The 14674-nt window shown below is 36.8% G+C and overlaps 1 protein-coding gene across 1 annotated transcript; it reads left to right on the forward strand.

The window, feature by feature from the left end:
• The first annotated feature begins 240 nt into the window (after positions 1-240).
• Positions 241-8455, forward strand: LOC107811614 (calcium-dependent protein kinase 29). Its single transcript, XM_016636583.2, has 8 exons — positions 241-1158; positions 3597-3740; positions 4453-4605; positions 4699-4814; positions 4895-5062; positions 5763-5890; positions 8028-8127; positions 8229-8455. Exons 1-8 carry the CDS (start codon positions 393-395, stop codon positions 8313-8315), a joined length of 1662 nt encoding a protein of 553 aa, XP_016492069.1. The 5' UTR covers positions 241-392; the 3' UTR covers positions 8316-8455.
• The last annotated feature ends 6219 nt before the right edge of the window (positions 8456-14674 follow it).

Raw genomic sequence — 14674 nt, forward strand, 5'->3', positions numbered from 1 at the left:
CATTAGGGTAGACTGTCTACGTCACACACCTAAAGGTATATTTCTTCTTCAAATCATGCGTGAATACGGATACTTCCTACACGAGTCTTTAAGCTCGACCCATCCCAAAATAAACCATCATATGGGTTGGTCCACGTCATGTTCACATTTTAGAAGTGGAAATCGTAAGCCAGCAAAAAGTGAGCATATTCCAAAGCCAGATCAACAATATATCCGAAGAGACAACTTCAAAGGCAAAGCAAAGCATCACTAAAAGTAAAGACCTTAGTATGCTGCAAAATCCAAAAAACCAACTAAACATTCTCTCTGAATCAAACACTCCTTAAAACATCCAACAAAACACATAAAACTCTCAGAAAAAACTCCAGTTTTTTCTCTCAATATATCATAATATGGGACTTTGTTTCACTAAAGACTCTTGCTTTACAAAGTCTAGAGATGTTCCAATATCATCATCTCCTCCTTATCAATCTCCTGAATATCATCCAATACCTGTATTATCTCAAAAACATCGCGACGAATCACCATCACCTCCAACTCCAGCTCCAGCACCAACACCAGCACCAGCACCAGCACCAGCACCAAAGCCGATTACAGCTTTCAATCCTAAGCCAAGAACTAGTATTTCCCTACCATCATCTTCTCAAATAGGTCCAATTTTAGGCAAGCCATATATTGACATTACTACAATATATGATCTTGACAAAGAATTGGGCAGGGGTCAATTTGGTATTACATATCTCTGTACTGATAAAATAACTGGATTGAAATATGCATGTAAGTCCATTTCAAGAAGGAAGTTGGTAAGTTCAAAGGATATAGAAGATGTTAGGAGGGAAATTACTATACTTCAATATTTAAGTGGACAACCAAATATTGTAGAGTTTAAAGGTGCATATGAGGATAGACATAATCTGCATTTGGTTATGGAATTATGCTCAGGTGGTGAACTTTTTGATCGTATTACTGCTAAAGGAAATTATTCAGAGAAAGAAGCTGCTAGAATTGGAAGGCAAATTGTGAATGTGGTTCATGTTTGTCATTTTATGGGAGTTATGCATAGAGACCTTAAACCTGAAAACTTTTTGATGGTTAGTAAAGATGATGATTCTCCATTAAAGGCCACTGATTTTGGTCTATCTGTCTTCATTGAGGAAGGTTAGTTGCAAATTCTCCGTAGTATTAGTATGTATATATTCTCGTATTTTCTTATTCTTAGGTTCTTATTACTAGCTATTGGTTCTTTCGTTTCCGTCATCTTACTATCTTGTTGTTGTTTTTGCGTACAATAGACCCTTATGGTCGAGCCCTTCTCCGGACCACGTACAATAGACCCTTGTGGTCGGGCTCTTCTCCGAACCTCGTGCATAACGGGAGTTTAGTGCACCGAACTGCCCTTTTTCGTTGTTACGGCTTCTTTTTCATGGTTTCTATACTACCGTTTTTCTTTTCCATTACTATTGTGCTCATTCTTTTCATGAACCGAGAATATATTGAAAACAACCTCTCTACCTCCACAAAGTAGAGGTAATGTCTGTGTACACACTATCCTCCTTAAACCGCACTGTGTAGGATAATAGTGGGTGTGCTATTATTGTTGTTGTACATTTGAATAGTAAGATTACCTCCTCTACACTTTCATTTACATAAAAAAAAAAATTTATAATGGTAGCGGTGAAACTGAAACCTAAAACTTTTGTCTTCTCTAATAATATGTTCGGCGTTTGTGTAACAATTTTGTTTAAAAGCTTAAACTGTTAGAAAGATTGAACTTTTATTTCCTTATTAACTATCCTTATCAATGTTGCTTCTCCATTGGGGTTGGGCCTTTATCTTTTGCTGAAGTTATTCTCTTCTGCTACAGTTTATTTGCTCACATCTACAATCATATTATTCTGTGTTGATGTCATGTGATAACTACTTGGAACAAGCTTTGATTAATGAGTTGGATAAAATTTATTATTGGAGTATTATTTTTTCTATCAATTGATGGTAATGTGAACTAGACTAGTAGTGACAAAATAAGTTAAAGTAGATAAGGTGATTTCTAACTCATCATACTCTTTAATTGTTTTCAACTTTTAAATGTATGGTTGGAAGTTCTTAAAGATATATATATTTGTATGAAGTTCACACTCATAGTTAATAACAATAATAGTGAGTCTCATTGTACTTTATACATTTATATTTAAAATTCTGAATTCTCCTCGGGGCAGCGATAAAGTTGTTTTCGTGTGACCTATAGGTCACGAGTTCGAGCCATAAAAACAGTCGTTAATATTAGAGTAGATTCTCTACATCACATCTTTGAAGTGTGACATTTCCACGGACCCCACGGGATACTTTGTACATCGAAACGGCACTTTGAATTCGTACTGCTTCATTTTTGACTCATGACTTACTGCTTCTTACGCGGTTTAGAGGCTTAGGTAGAGAATTGTTGTTATAGTTGGGATTTGGGACTGAAAGGAACAAACTTTTCAACTGATGGGACAGTTGAAAAGAAACTTAGTACACTTTGGTCCTTAAGTTTGTGAGCAATGAAAGACTTACCTATGTGGATGTCACTTTCAGTCAACCAGGTTGACTCAGTCAAGTGAGAAAGTGACAGGTCAATGTATATTTTCCTTTGTATCCGTGTAAAACCAGGAACATAAGGGTATCCAATGATAGAGGTAAATAAATAAAGAGGAAAGGGTCAATAATTCCGTGTTATTTATAAAATGACATTTTTAGATCTCTTACGTGTAAAAGACAGATTTATTACGTGTAAGTAAATCTTTCATGTGTGAAAAAAGATGTAGAGTCATAAAACTAAAAATAAGTTTGTAAAGAGCCAAAAAAATAAATGGACTATCTTGTCTCGTATTAAATTATCGTGCATGCTTTGGATCTCAATAAAGTTACAACTTGAAATATAACTAAACCGTAATCAAAAGTAGATGGATAAATTTGGACCTTCTACTCAGAAATATTTCGATTAGATCATGAAATTTGGACCTTCTTCTCGAAATATTTAGACACATCAATGTTGGAGTTCATTAAAGGCAAATACGAGATGTAAAAGCTATGATGTGTGACAACCAGAGGCGGATCCAGAATTTTAAGTTTATGGGTTTCTATAACAATCTCAAGTTAATTTACATGAAGACTGGACCAACGTACTGGGTTCCAAACTAAATATTCTTATACTTTTAGTGAATTTTTTAGTATAAATACAGAATTTATGTAAAAATTACTGGGTTCAGGGGAACCCGTACCCTTTGCTCTACATCCGCCCCTGGTGACAACTTATGATGGTCGGTGGATTTCATTACGTTCATATATTAGAATTAAAATGTGTTAGTTGGGGTTTGAACCTTTGACCTCTTAGAGCAAAATCAAGCACATAACTTATATACCACAACACAATTTTTGTCAAGTGGCGTCATTTTTTTCTACTTATTTATTTCTAGACAGTATTAATACATATATTTGTAAAATTTTCTGACGATGCGGTGTCGCGTGACACCATTTCGGTAAGCGTGGATCCGCCCCTGCCAACACTATCTACTTGCAATAAGCTAACAAATTTAAGTGAATTATATATTGTACAGGAAAAATTTACAAGGATATAGTTGGAAGTGCATATTATGTGGCACCTGAGGTATTGAAGCGCAAATATGGGAAAGAAATAGATGTGTGGAGTGCTGGAGTTATTTTATACATTCTATTAAGTGGATTTCCTCCTTTCTGGGCTGGTAAGTACACTTTTTTTCCAGGCATAATGTGTTCTTATAGTAGTGTATGGTACAGCTTTTAGCTTATCAGTATTCTTTTAAGAAAATCTACGTACCGAGTTTAATTTCTATGCACTGATAGTGTAAAAAAAAAATTCCATTATCAGATTGTCTAAAAAATACTTATAGGTAACTGCCTATTATAAGTGTGATCAGAGGCGACGCTAGAATTAAAAGCTTGTGGAAATTCTTGTCTTTAAAAGTTGTTGTGTTCTAAATTAATAATTTGTACATATTCAATGGATATCTTAAGACGTATAATGTTTGGACTAAAGCTATTGGATTTGGCTGAACCACAACCGTAAGGCTAGCCTCACCCCTGAGTGAGATTAGTAACCTGGAAAATAAGGCGTCCTATCTCGGACACATTCGGACGAAGCCGTGGGAGGTGGGGGCTCTACCAAAAAGCATGCAACGACACAATCAACAGGTGAGCCCTTATCCACAAATATGGTTCCGGATCTCTAACATCATATTTTCTACGGCCTCAAGGTCGAGAGAGGCAAATGCGGGATATCAAAACAAACCATAAGGATAGTTTTCAGCCATGAGTTCTCCTATGACATAAGCGTTCGACGAACTTATTTTTGTTGCCTGTGCTGGAATTCCCTTCTGGTATTTTCTAACAACTCAGTTGATTTTACTATTTTATGTGTTTGTGTTTGTACATCAGAGACTGAAAAAGGCATATTTGAAGAGATTCTTAAAGGCCAACTTGATTTTGAATCCTCTCCTTGGCCTTCTATCTCTTCCTCTGCAAAGGATCTTGTTAGAAAAATGTTGACAATAAATCCTACAAAAAGGATCACTGCAGATGCAGCCCTCGGTAAGTACATATATTTATGTTACACATTATAACAGTAAAGTCGCAAAACTATTTTGTGTCAACAATAAATTTGGATGATAATATATGATACAGAACATCCATGGCTCAAGAAAGACGGCGAAGCATCGGACAAGCCTATTGATAGTGCTGTTTTGATTAGGCTAAAGCAATTCAGAGCAAGTAACAAGATGAAGAAGCTTGCTCTTAAGGTACCAAAATTAACATTTTCTCAGTAGTAAAGTGTAGTAACATTTTCTGATGCTGAAATATATATGCATATTGTTTGAAGGTTATTGCAGAAAATTTATCAGAAGAAGAAATCAAGGGATTGAAGCAGATGTTCAATAACATGGATACTGATGGAAGTGGTACAATCACATATGAAGAACTTAAAACAGGATTGTCTAGGCTAGGTTCCAAGCTCACTGAAACTGAAATAAAACAGCTAATGGATGCAGTAAGAATGTTACAATGTTTGATTTATTTGTTTTAGTTTATTTCTGTGTATGTGACCGGGAGATTATGGGTTCGAGCCGTGGAAACAGCCTCTTATAGAAATGCTAAGGTTGCGTACAATAGACCCTTGTGGTCCGGCCCTTACGTGGACCTCGCGCATAGCGGGAGCTTAGTGTACTGGACTGCCCTTTTAGTTTATTTCTCCGTGTGACTTATAGGTCACGGGTTCGAGTAGTGGCGGAGGCAGAATCTCCCCGAGGGGGTTCAAAAAATCTTTTTTATAGCTAGTGGGAATTGAACCAATGACCTTATGTAGTTGAACCCCTTGACCACTAAACTACACTTTTGGATTGTGTTAAGGGGGTTCAAAACTTAATATATAGAGGTAAAAAACAGATTTTGTCTTATATATACACTGTAATTTTTCGGCGAAGGGGGTTCGGCCCCTTGCGCCCCCCTAAATCCGCCCGTGGGTTCGAGCCTTGAAAATAGCTACTAATGCTTGCAATAGGGTAGGTTGTCTATATCATACCCCTAGGGGTGCGGTCCTTTCCTGGATCCTGTGTCAATGCCGGATGCCTTATGTATCGGGATGCCTTTTTTAGTTTATTACAATCAAAATCAAGAACCTTATATTGACTAACTTGGCTTGAACTGCACTAAAATGTTAACTTTTTGGTATTGGTGTTTTCTTATCACAGGCAGATGTTGATAATAGTGGGACTATAGACTACATTGAGTTCATTACTGCTACTATGCATCGACACAAACTTGAAAGAGAAGAAAACTTGTATAAGGCTTTCCAGTTTTTTGACAAGGATAATAGTGGGTATGTATTTCTCCATTTTCCTAATTAATTTGGAACTTAACATGTTCCCAATGTACATATAACAACATCAAAGATGCATTCCGGGCAGTGGCGGAGCCTCCTTATGCTAAGATGTGTCAGTTGACACCAGTGGCGAAGCCAGGAAATTCAATAAGGGTGTTCAAATTTTAAACACCCTTTGCCAGTGAGCTATGCAAGGGGATTCAAAGTCTATTTTTGAATCAATAACAAGTACTAATATTTTATCTTATACGTAGTATAATTTTTCCCCGAAGGGTGTTTAGTTGACCACCCTTGAGCCAACATAGCTTCGCCCCTGGTTGACAACCTTTCGCCGGAAAATTACACTGTTTTGACTCCCGTTATTTTCTTCATGTGTTTACTTTTTTATATTTTGGCACCCCTTATTCATGGCTCCGCCACTGATATCGAATACTAGTTACCTAAAAAATAATGCTAACAACTTACTACAACAGGTTAGATTACACTAATAGTGTGAAAATCAAATGATTTGTCGACGTGAATAAGTTAAATCTTATTGCAAATAACTTTCTTTCGAGCCGTGGAAACAGCCTCTTGCAGAAATATAGGGTAAGACTGCGTACAATAGACCTTTATAGTCCAGCCCTTTTCTAAACCATGTGCATAGCGGGAGCTTAGTGCACTGGGCTGTCCTTTTTTTCCTTAAGAGTTTCATAAAGCACTATCTTTTGGTAGTAATTAGCCATCTATAGATACCATTTGCTATATTACGGATTATAGATACCTTTTATGTGGTTATAAGATGTATTTGATGTATTTAAGCTATTGTATTCATGAATACAATAGCAAAAATAGGCGTGAATCTGGAAAGTCCAGCTAATCAGTTGTTGTATTCGAGTGTATTCGACTATATTCATGGAGTGAAACATGGGATTACAGCTGGACAGATTATTGTATTCAACTGTATTCGACTGTATTCACGGCGTGAAATAGGGGATTACACTGTTTTTAAAACGGAAAATAATCAATTAACATAATAGGCTCCTAATATAACTCAACAAACTCAATTATAACACACAAATTTTGTATTTTCAGTTATAAAGAAGATTCTCAACCAAAAAATACCCCAAAAACATAACAATCTTCAGAGAAATTATATAATACTGAATACGTAAATTATATTAATTAAAAAACATATGAATACATTCGTGACATATAGCGAAACAGTGAATATAATGAAATACATATAATACATCGGGATACATTGAAATACAATGAAAAAACAGACAGTGAATACAATGAAATACATGGAATACAACGAGATACATTGAATTACAATGAAAAAAAGACAATGAATACAATGAAATACATGAAAATACATTTAAATATATTAATAGAAAATCAAGTTGCCCAGCCCCAAACTCCGTCGTCTTTGTTCAAGAACAATCCCTAATTTCCGGTGAATCTGTCGTCGAGCAACGAAATAATCCACCTAGTATCCGGTCTACTATATCGCCTTCCACTTCGATTGAGGCCTTGTCATCGATTACTATTGAGAAATCCGTGCTTATTGTTTTCTTGATCTCACGTCAAGCAAAGGGATATTCAATCGCTTGAATTGTATGGTATCGTCCACTGAACTAACGAGTTCATAAGGAATTGATGCAACTGAGAATTGCTTGTTTTCAAGGCCGTGTTCTTCTTCGTGCTCAATAGTTAGATCAGTCAAATTGGAATGTGAAAGATCTGAAACTATATGCCCACCGTAGCTGCATAAAAGGCGGACCTTGGTGGTGGAAGTGGGAAAAAGTGGCAGGTCCAAGAGGGAATTCGTGGTGGTAGACGGCGGAGGTGGGTCAAGTTAGGGAACAAAGCGTGAGAGAGGAAGTATGAGATTTTATTTACACTGAGAAATTTTAATGGGATGGGGGAAGAGAATGTGATGTATCAAAGTAGAGAGAGAAAGAAAATAATGTAACTGATTAGCGTATTTAGTGGCTTAGGGCTAGGAGGTAACCAAAATTAAATATTTTGCTATAAACCTTAAAAGGTATCTATAGAATATAATTTTTTTAAATAATATTTATTTAAAATAAATAAGGTGTTAACCTTTGCTAACTTAACTGGTCCAATACTGCTTGTTTTATTTTGGCAGATTTATTACAAGAGATGAACTAAGACATGCTATGTCAGAATATGGAATGGGGGATGAAGCTACAATAGATGAAATCCTAGATGATGTTGATACAAATAAAGTTAGCCATTTTTCTCTTATAATAAGCTATATTTCATTCTCTGATATCTCTTTTTCAATACAACAAGGTTTTTCATATATGTTATGTTTTCATATATGTAGGATGGCCTAATTAACTACGAGGAATTTGTAGCGATGATGAGAAGAGGAATTGTTGATGATCATGGAGGGAAACTAAGAGAAAATTGACCATTTTTGCAAATGTGGATTTTCTTTAGTGTGAAATGTGAATTCTCTCCAACTTTATGCTAGAACTGCAATCAGTTTCTATGAATAAGATTTTCCCACCATGTAAAGTTTGTAAGTGGAATAACAGCAGTTTCAAAGAAGGGGAATCTCCAGTTCTTGTTGCATTTCAATGGAATGCTTGTTAAGATACCAATTACCTCACGAGTTTAAGTTCTATGTATTGACGGCTTAAAAAATATATACACAAAGTAGTTACAAGTAAATTTGTTAACCTAATAAAAATGGTTACTCATCTGCAATTGTTAAGCTACGCTGACAAAGTAAAATCTTCACACCATCAGTGTATAACAACAGCCCAGTAAAATCCCACAAGTGGAATCTGGGAGGTAGTGTGTACGCATACCTTACTCCTACCCCGAGGGAGTAGAGAGGTTGTTTCCGAAAGACCCTCGGCTCAAAAAGACGAAAAGAAACAATAGATCAGTACCAGCAACAGAAACCAGAAAAATAATAACAATATCATAAGAGCTAGAAAATAGATGAAAAAACAATAACAATCACCAATAAATATGGTCCGGTACTATGAAAAAACGGAAGACAAAATACTATCAGACTAGCCTTAGCCTCGGTGTATATAACTTAAATCTGAATACTATTTCCTAGCATTTCTTCACTCCTCCGTCTGTGTATATAACTTAAATCTGAATATTATTTCCTAGCATTTGAAAGTCCTACGCCGGAAAATGATGAGATATGAGTCATTTTTCTCTCTGTCCAAGAACCAATTACTCAACAACTCATTAAAACAAGATTCTGTTACGAAATAAATGTTGAAGTTTGGCAAAATGCCAAAGTCCCACATTGGTTGGGAGTTAAGTTTGGGGGGGATTTTTCCCCTATAAAAGAAGGCCTAATGTTTAGGATTGAAACACACCTCTCATTTGCCTTCTCATCTGTTTAAGGCATTTGTATCTTCTCTCTTTAGTATTATTTCACTTGTATTTTTGGAGTGGAATAAAATATTGGTTGTGTCCGAGGAGTAGGCAAAATTAGCCGAACCTCGTAAATTCTGGTGTTTCCTTTATTGTTGTTTTATTGTCTTATTTATTATTTGGTGGCTGTCATAATTTTTGGTATAGTAGTTGTGACTTATTCACACTATATACATTTGGCTTCCGCAACAATTGGTATCAGAGCCAAGGTACTGTCTAAGTATGCTCTGTGGTTGCAGCATAGTCTGATCTTCCACATCAGAAAAGATTTATCTTGGTAACTGAGTCAAGGTTCTGTCTGAGTATGCTCTGTAGTTGCAGCTTAGTCTGATCTTCTACATCATAAAGGAAATAATCTTGATTTGTGTCGTCAGCTATTAAATAATATTTGTGTCAAATATGGGGGACAATAAACAAGAAGAATCTACATCAAGTGTCAACAATACGTCATCATTGGCATCTTCGCTTATGACAAGAATTGTGTCAAATGCGAAATTTGCGGTAGAAATTTTTGACGGGTCCGGACATTTTGGGATGTGGCAAGGCGAGGTTCTAGATGTCCTTTTTCAACAAGGGCTAGATCTGGCCATTGAAGAAAAGAAACCAGATGTTATTGGAGAAGAAGATTGGAGAATTATCAACCGTGTTGCTTGCGGTACCATTCGATCCTACCTTGCTAGAGAGCAGAAATATCCATACACAAAAGAAACTTCTGCAAGTAAATTATGGAAAGCACTGGAGGATAAATTTTTGAAGAAAAACAGTCAAAATAAATTGTACATGAAGAAGAGACTGTTTCACTTCACCTATGTTCCTGGTACCACGATGAATGAACATATCACCAGTTTCAATAAGTTGGTCACAGATTTGCAAAATATGGATACAACTTATGATGATGGTGACTTGGCCTTAATGTTGTTGGCGTCACTTCCTGATGAGTACGAGCACCTTGAAACTACTCTACTCCATGGAAATGACGAAATTTCTCTCAGAGAAGTTTGTTCAGCTTTGTACAGCTATGAACAAAGAAAGCGAGAAAAACAGAAGGGCGGAGAAGGAGAAGCACTGTTTGTGAGGGGTCGTCCTCAAAATCAAACGAGGACAAAGAAGGGAAGATCCAAGTCAAGATCCAGACCCAGTAAAGATGAATGTGCCTTTTGTCGAGAAAAAGGGCACTGGAAGAAAGACTGTCCGAAGTTGAAGAATAAGGCCAAACATAACAATGGAAAGGCTATTATGGATTCAAATGTAGCTGATTGTGATGATTCAGACTTCTCATTAGTTACAACAGTGTCATCAACATCATCAGACATATGGTTGATGGACTCGGCTTGTAGCTATCATATGTGTCCCAACAGGGACTGGTTCATGGAATTTCAAGAAGGAGAATATGGAGTCATCCACACAGCGGATAACAACCCTCTTACCTCATATGGCATTGGTTCAATACGATTAAGGAACCATGATGGAATGATCAGAACATTGATAGATGTTCGATATGTACCGGATTTGAAGAAGAATCTCATCTCTGTGGGAGCCCTAGAATCAAAAGGGTTCAAAATCATTGCAGAAAATGGAGTGATGAGAGTATGCTCCGGTGCACTAGTGGTAATGAAGGCTAATCGGAAGAATAATAATATGTACCGCTATCGTGGCAGTACAGTTATTGGGACAGCGACAGTAACATCCAGTGACGACAAAGAGGCAGAAGCAACCAAGCTATGGCACATGCGCTTGGGACATGCTGGAGGAAAATCCTTGAAAACTCTATCAGATCAAGGATTGTTAAAAGGAGTAAAGGCTTGCAACTTGGAGTTTTGTGAGCATTGTGTTAAAGGGAAACAGACAAGGGTTAAATTTGGTACAGCGATCCATAATACTAAAGGCATTTTGGATTATGTACACTCTGATGTTTGGGGTCCTTCCAAATCACCTTCATTGGGTGGGAAGCACTATTTTGTAACATTTGTTGATGATTTTTCCCGAAGAGTATGGGTGTATACAATGAAGAGCAAAGATGAAGTGTTGGGAATTTTTCTCAAATGGAAGACGATGGTGGAGAATCAGACAGACAGGAGAATCAAGTGTATTCGCACAGACAATGGAGGTGAATACAAAAATGATCATTTCAATAAGGTCTGTGAAAATGATGGCATCATCCGACACTTCATTGTTAGACATACACCACAACAGAATGGAGTGGCAGAACGTATGAACCAGACCTTGCTGGAGAAGGTACGGTGTATGTTGTCCAATGCTGGCTTGGGCAAAGAATTTTGGGCTGAGGCAATTACATATGCATGCCACCTCATTAATCGTCTACCATCTGCTGCTATTGATGGCAAAACACCATTTGAAAAATGGTACGGAAAACCAGCTGTAGATTATAACTCTTTGCACGTGTTTGGCTCAACTGCATATTATCATGTGACGGAGTCAAAATTGGATCCAAGGGCAAAGAAGGCTATTTTTATGGGAATTACTTCTGGAGTCAAAGGATATCGCTTATGGTGTCCTATGACAAAGAAAGTAATATTCAGCAGAGATGTTACCTTTGATGAATTTGCTATGGTAAATAAGGTAATAGAAGATACCAAACAAAATGAAGGTGCTTCTAAGCAGGTGGAGTTTGAGGGAAAATTTATTTTTCCTACACAAGAAGCAGAGGAGGAAACAAATGAAGATTACCCTCTGGAAGGAGAGCCAGTAGAGGAGATTCCAACTCAGGAATCTCAACAACAACTTGAATCAATAGCAACCAGCAGGCCAAAAAGAACAATAACGAAACCTGTTCGTCTCATAGAGACGGTTGCTTGTGCAACCTCAATTGTAGCTGATGATGTTCCTACTACTTATAAAGACGCTGTCCAAAGTTCAGAAGAAGATAAGTGGAGGATTGCCATGAATGATGAAATACAGTCCCTTCATCAGAATCATACATGGAGATTGGCCAATCTCCCGAAGGGAAAGAAAGCAATTGGGTGCAAATGGGTATTTGCAAAGAAAGAAGGATTTCCTAACCAATTAGATGTTCGCTACAAAGCAAGATTGGTGGCCAAAGGATATGCTCAAAAGGAGGGAATTGATTACAATGAAGTGTTTTCTCCAGTTGTAAAACATTCCTCCATTAGAATTATGTTGGCTTTGGTAGCACAATTGGATTTGGAACTAGTTCAGATGGATGTAAAAACTGCGTTTTTACATGGAAACTTGGAGGAGGAAATCTACATGACTCAGCCAGAAGGATTCAAAGTTGCTGGAAAAGAAAATATGGTGTGCAAACTTGAAAAATCGTTGTACGGATTGAAACAATCTTCTAGACAATGGTACAAGCGATTTGACGAGTTTATGTTGCGGCAAGGGTACAAGAGAAGCAAATACGATCATTGTGTGTATTTGCACAAGCTTAAAGATGGTTCCTTTGTATATCTTCTCCTATATGTTGATGATATGTTGATAGCTTCCAAGAATTTGGAAGAAATTGATAAGTTGAAGATTCAACTGAAGAAGGAGTTCGAGATGAAGGATTTGGGTGAGGCAAAGAAAATTCTTGGCATGGAGATAATTAGAGATAGACGTTCAAAGAAACTCTATTTATCTCAAAAGGAATATTTGAAGAGAGTACTTCAACGTTTTGGCATAGATGACAAGACTAAGCCAGTTAGTACTCCACTTGCTTCCCATTTTAAGCTAAGTACTACTATGTCGCCAATGGATGAAGCTGAACGAGAGTATATGTCAAAGGTACCATACGCAAATGTTGTTGGTAGCTTGATGTATGCAATGGTTTGCACAAGGCCTGACATTTCACAAGCTGTTGGAGTTATTAGCAGATATATGCACAATCCAGGGAAGGAGCATTGGCAAGCTGTGAAGTGGATTCTACGGTATATTCATAATACTGTAGATGTCGGGTTAGTTTTTGAGCAGGAAGACAATCAGTCTGTAGTTGGATATTGTGACTCAGATTTTGCGGGTGATATGGACAAACGAAGATCAACTACTGGTTATGTGTTTACTTTTGCAAAGGCACCAGTTAGTTGGAAGTCTACTTTGCAGTCAACAGTTGCTTTGTCTACAACAGAGGCAGAATACATGGCTATTACAGATGCTGTGAAAGAGGCAATTTGGCTTCAAGGATTGCTAAAGGAGCTTGGTGTTGAACAAAAAGGTATCACAATTTTTTGTGATAGTCAAAGTGCTATTCAATTAGCGAAGAACCAAGTTTATCATGCAAGGACGAAGCACATTGATGTTCGGTATCATTTCGTACGCGAAATCATAGAAGAAGGTGGAGTCACGGTGAAGAAAATTCATACTACAGAGAATCCTGCTGATATGCTGACAAAGGTGGTGACTGCGGTCAAGTTTCAACATTGTTTGGATTTGATCAACATTGTTGAACACTGAAGATTGAAGATGAAGACACAACCAAAATTTGTTATTGAGAGAGAATTGAAAATGTGGAATTTTGCCAAGGTGGAGATTTGTTGAAGTTTGGCAAAATGCCAAAGTCCCACATTGGTTGAGAGTTAAGTTTGGGGGGGATTTTTCCCCTATAAAAGAAGGTCTAATGTTTAGGATTGAAACACACCTCTCATTTGCCTTCTCATCTGTTTAAGGCATTTGTATCTTCTCTCTTTAGTATTATTTCACTTGTATTTTTGGAGTGGAATAAAATATTGGTTGTGTCCGAGGAGTAGGCAAAATTAGCCGAACCTCGTAAATTCTGGTGTTTCCTTTATTGTTGTTTTATTGTCTTATTTATTATTTGGTGGCTGTCATAATTTTTGGTATAGTAGTTGTGACTTATTCACACTATATACATTTGGCTTCCGCAACAATAAAGACTATAAAGTAAAGACAAATAGAGAGAGAAATTGATATATTATTCGAATTCAAACTGATGTACATAATGAACTGAAATCTCTTCTATTTATAAAAGAAAAGAAGCTGCTGTGTAAGCTGCTACACAAGCTGCTGTATAAGCTGCTACTGCAAGCTGCTGTGTACCAGATATGGATAATCTTCTACCTAGGGTAATGTTTATCCATAACCGGGTACCGAAGTGGAAGCTTATTTCCAATAGAGTACTAAATAGATAAACATATTTACGGTGGAGTCCCATATGGATAAACTTCTTCAGGAAGATTATTTACAACGGAGTACTAAATGAACATCCATAATATAATATATTTATAACAGATTCAATTTTCTTTTCCTCCTTTTAACTAATAAAAGAGTTTAAAATTCTTTTCAACATTTTAAACTAGTAATAAATGACAGCCTCAGATAAATATACCATTTACTCGCAAGGATTCATCTGTAAGTATTTAAGAGCTTGTCTAACAAAATGTACATTTCTCA

The sequence above is a fragment of the Nicotiana tabacum genome, chromosome 12, assembly GCF_000715075.1.
Source record: "Nicotiana tabacum cultivar K326 chromosome 12, ASM71507v2, whole genome shotgun sequence".
Lineage (NCBI taxonomy): Eukaryota > Viridiplantae > Streptophyta > Magnoliopsida > Solanales > Solanaceae > Nicotiana > Nicotiana tabacum.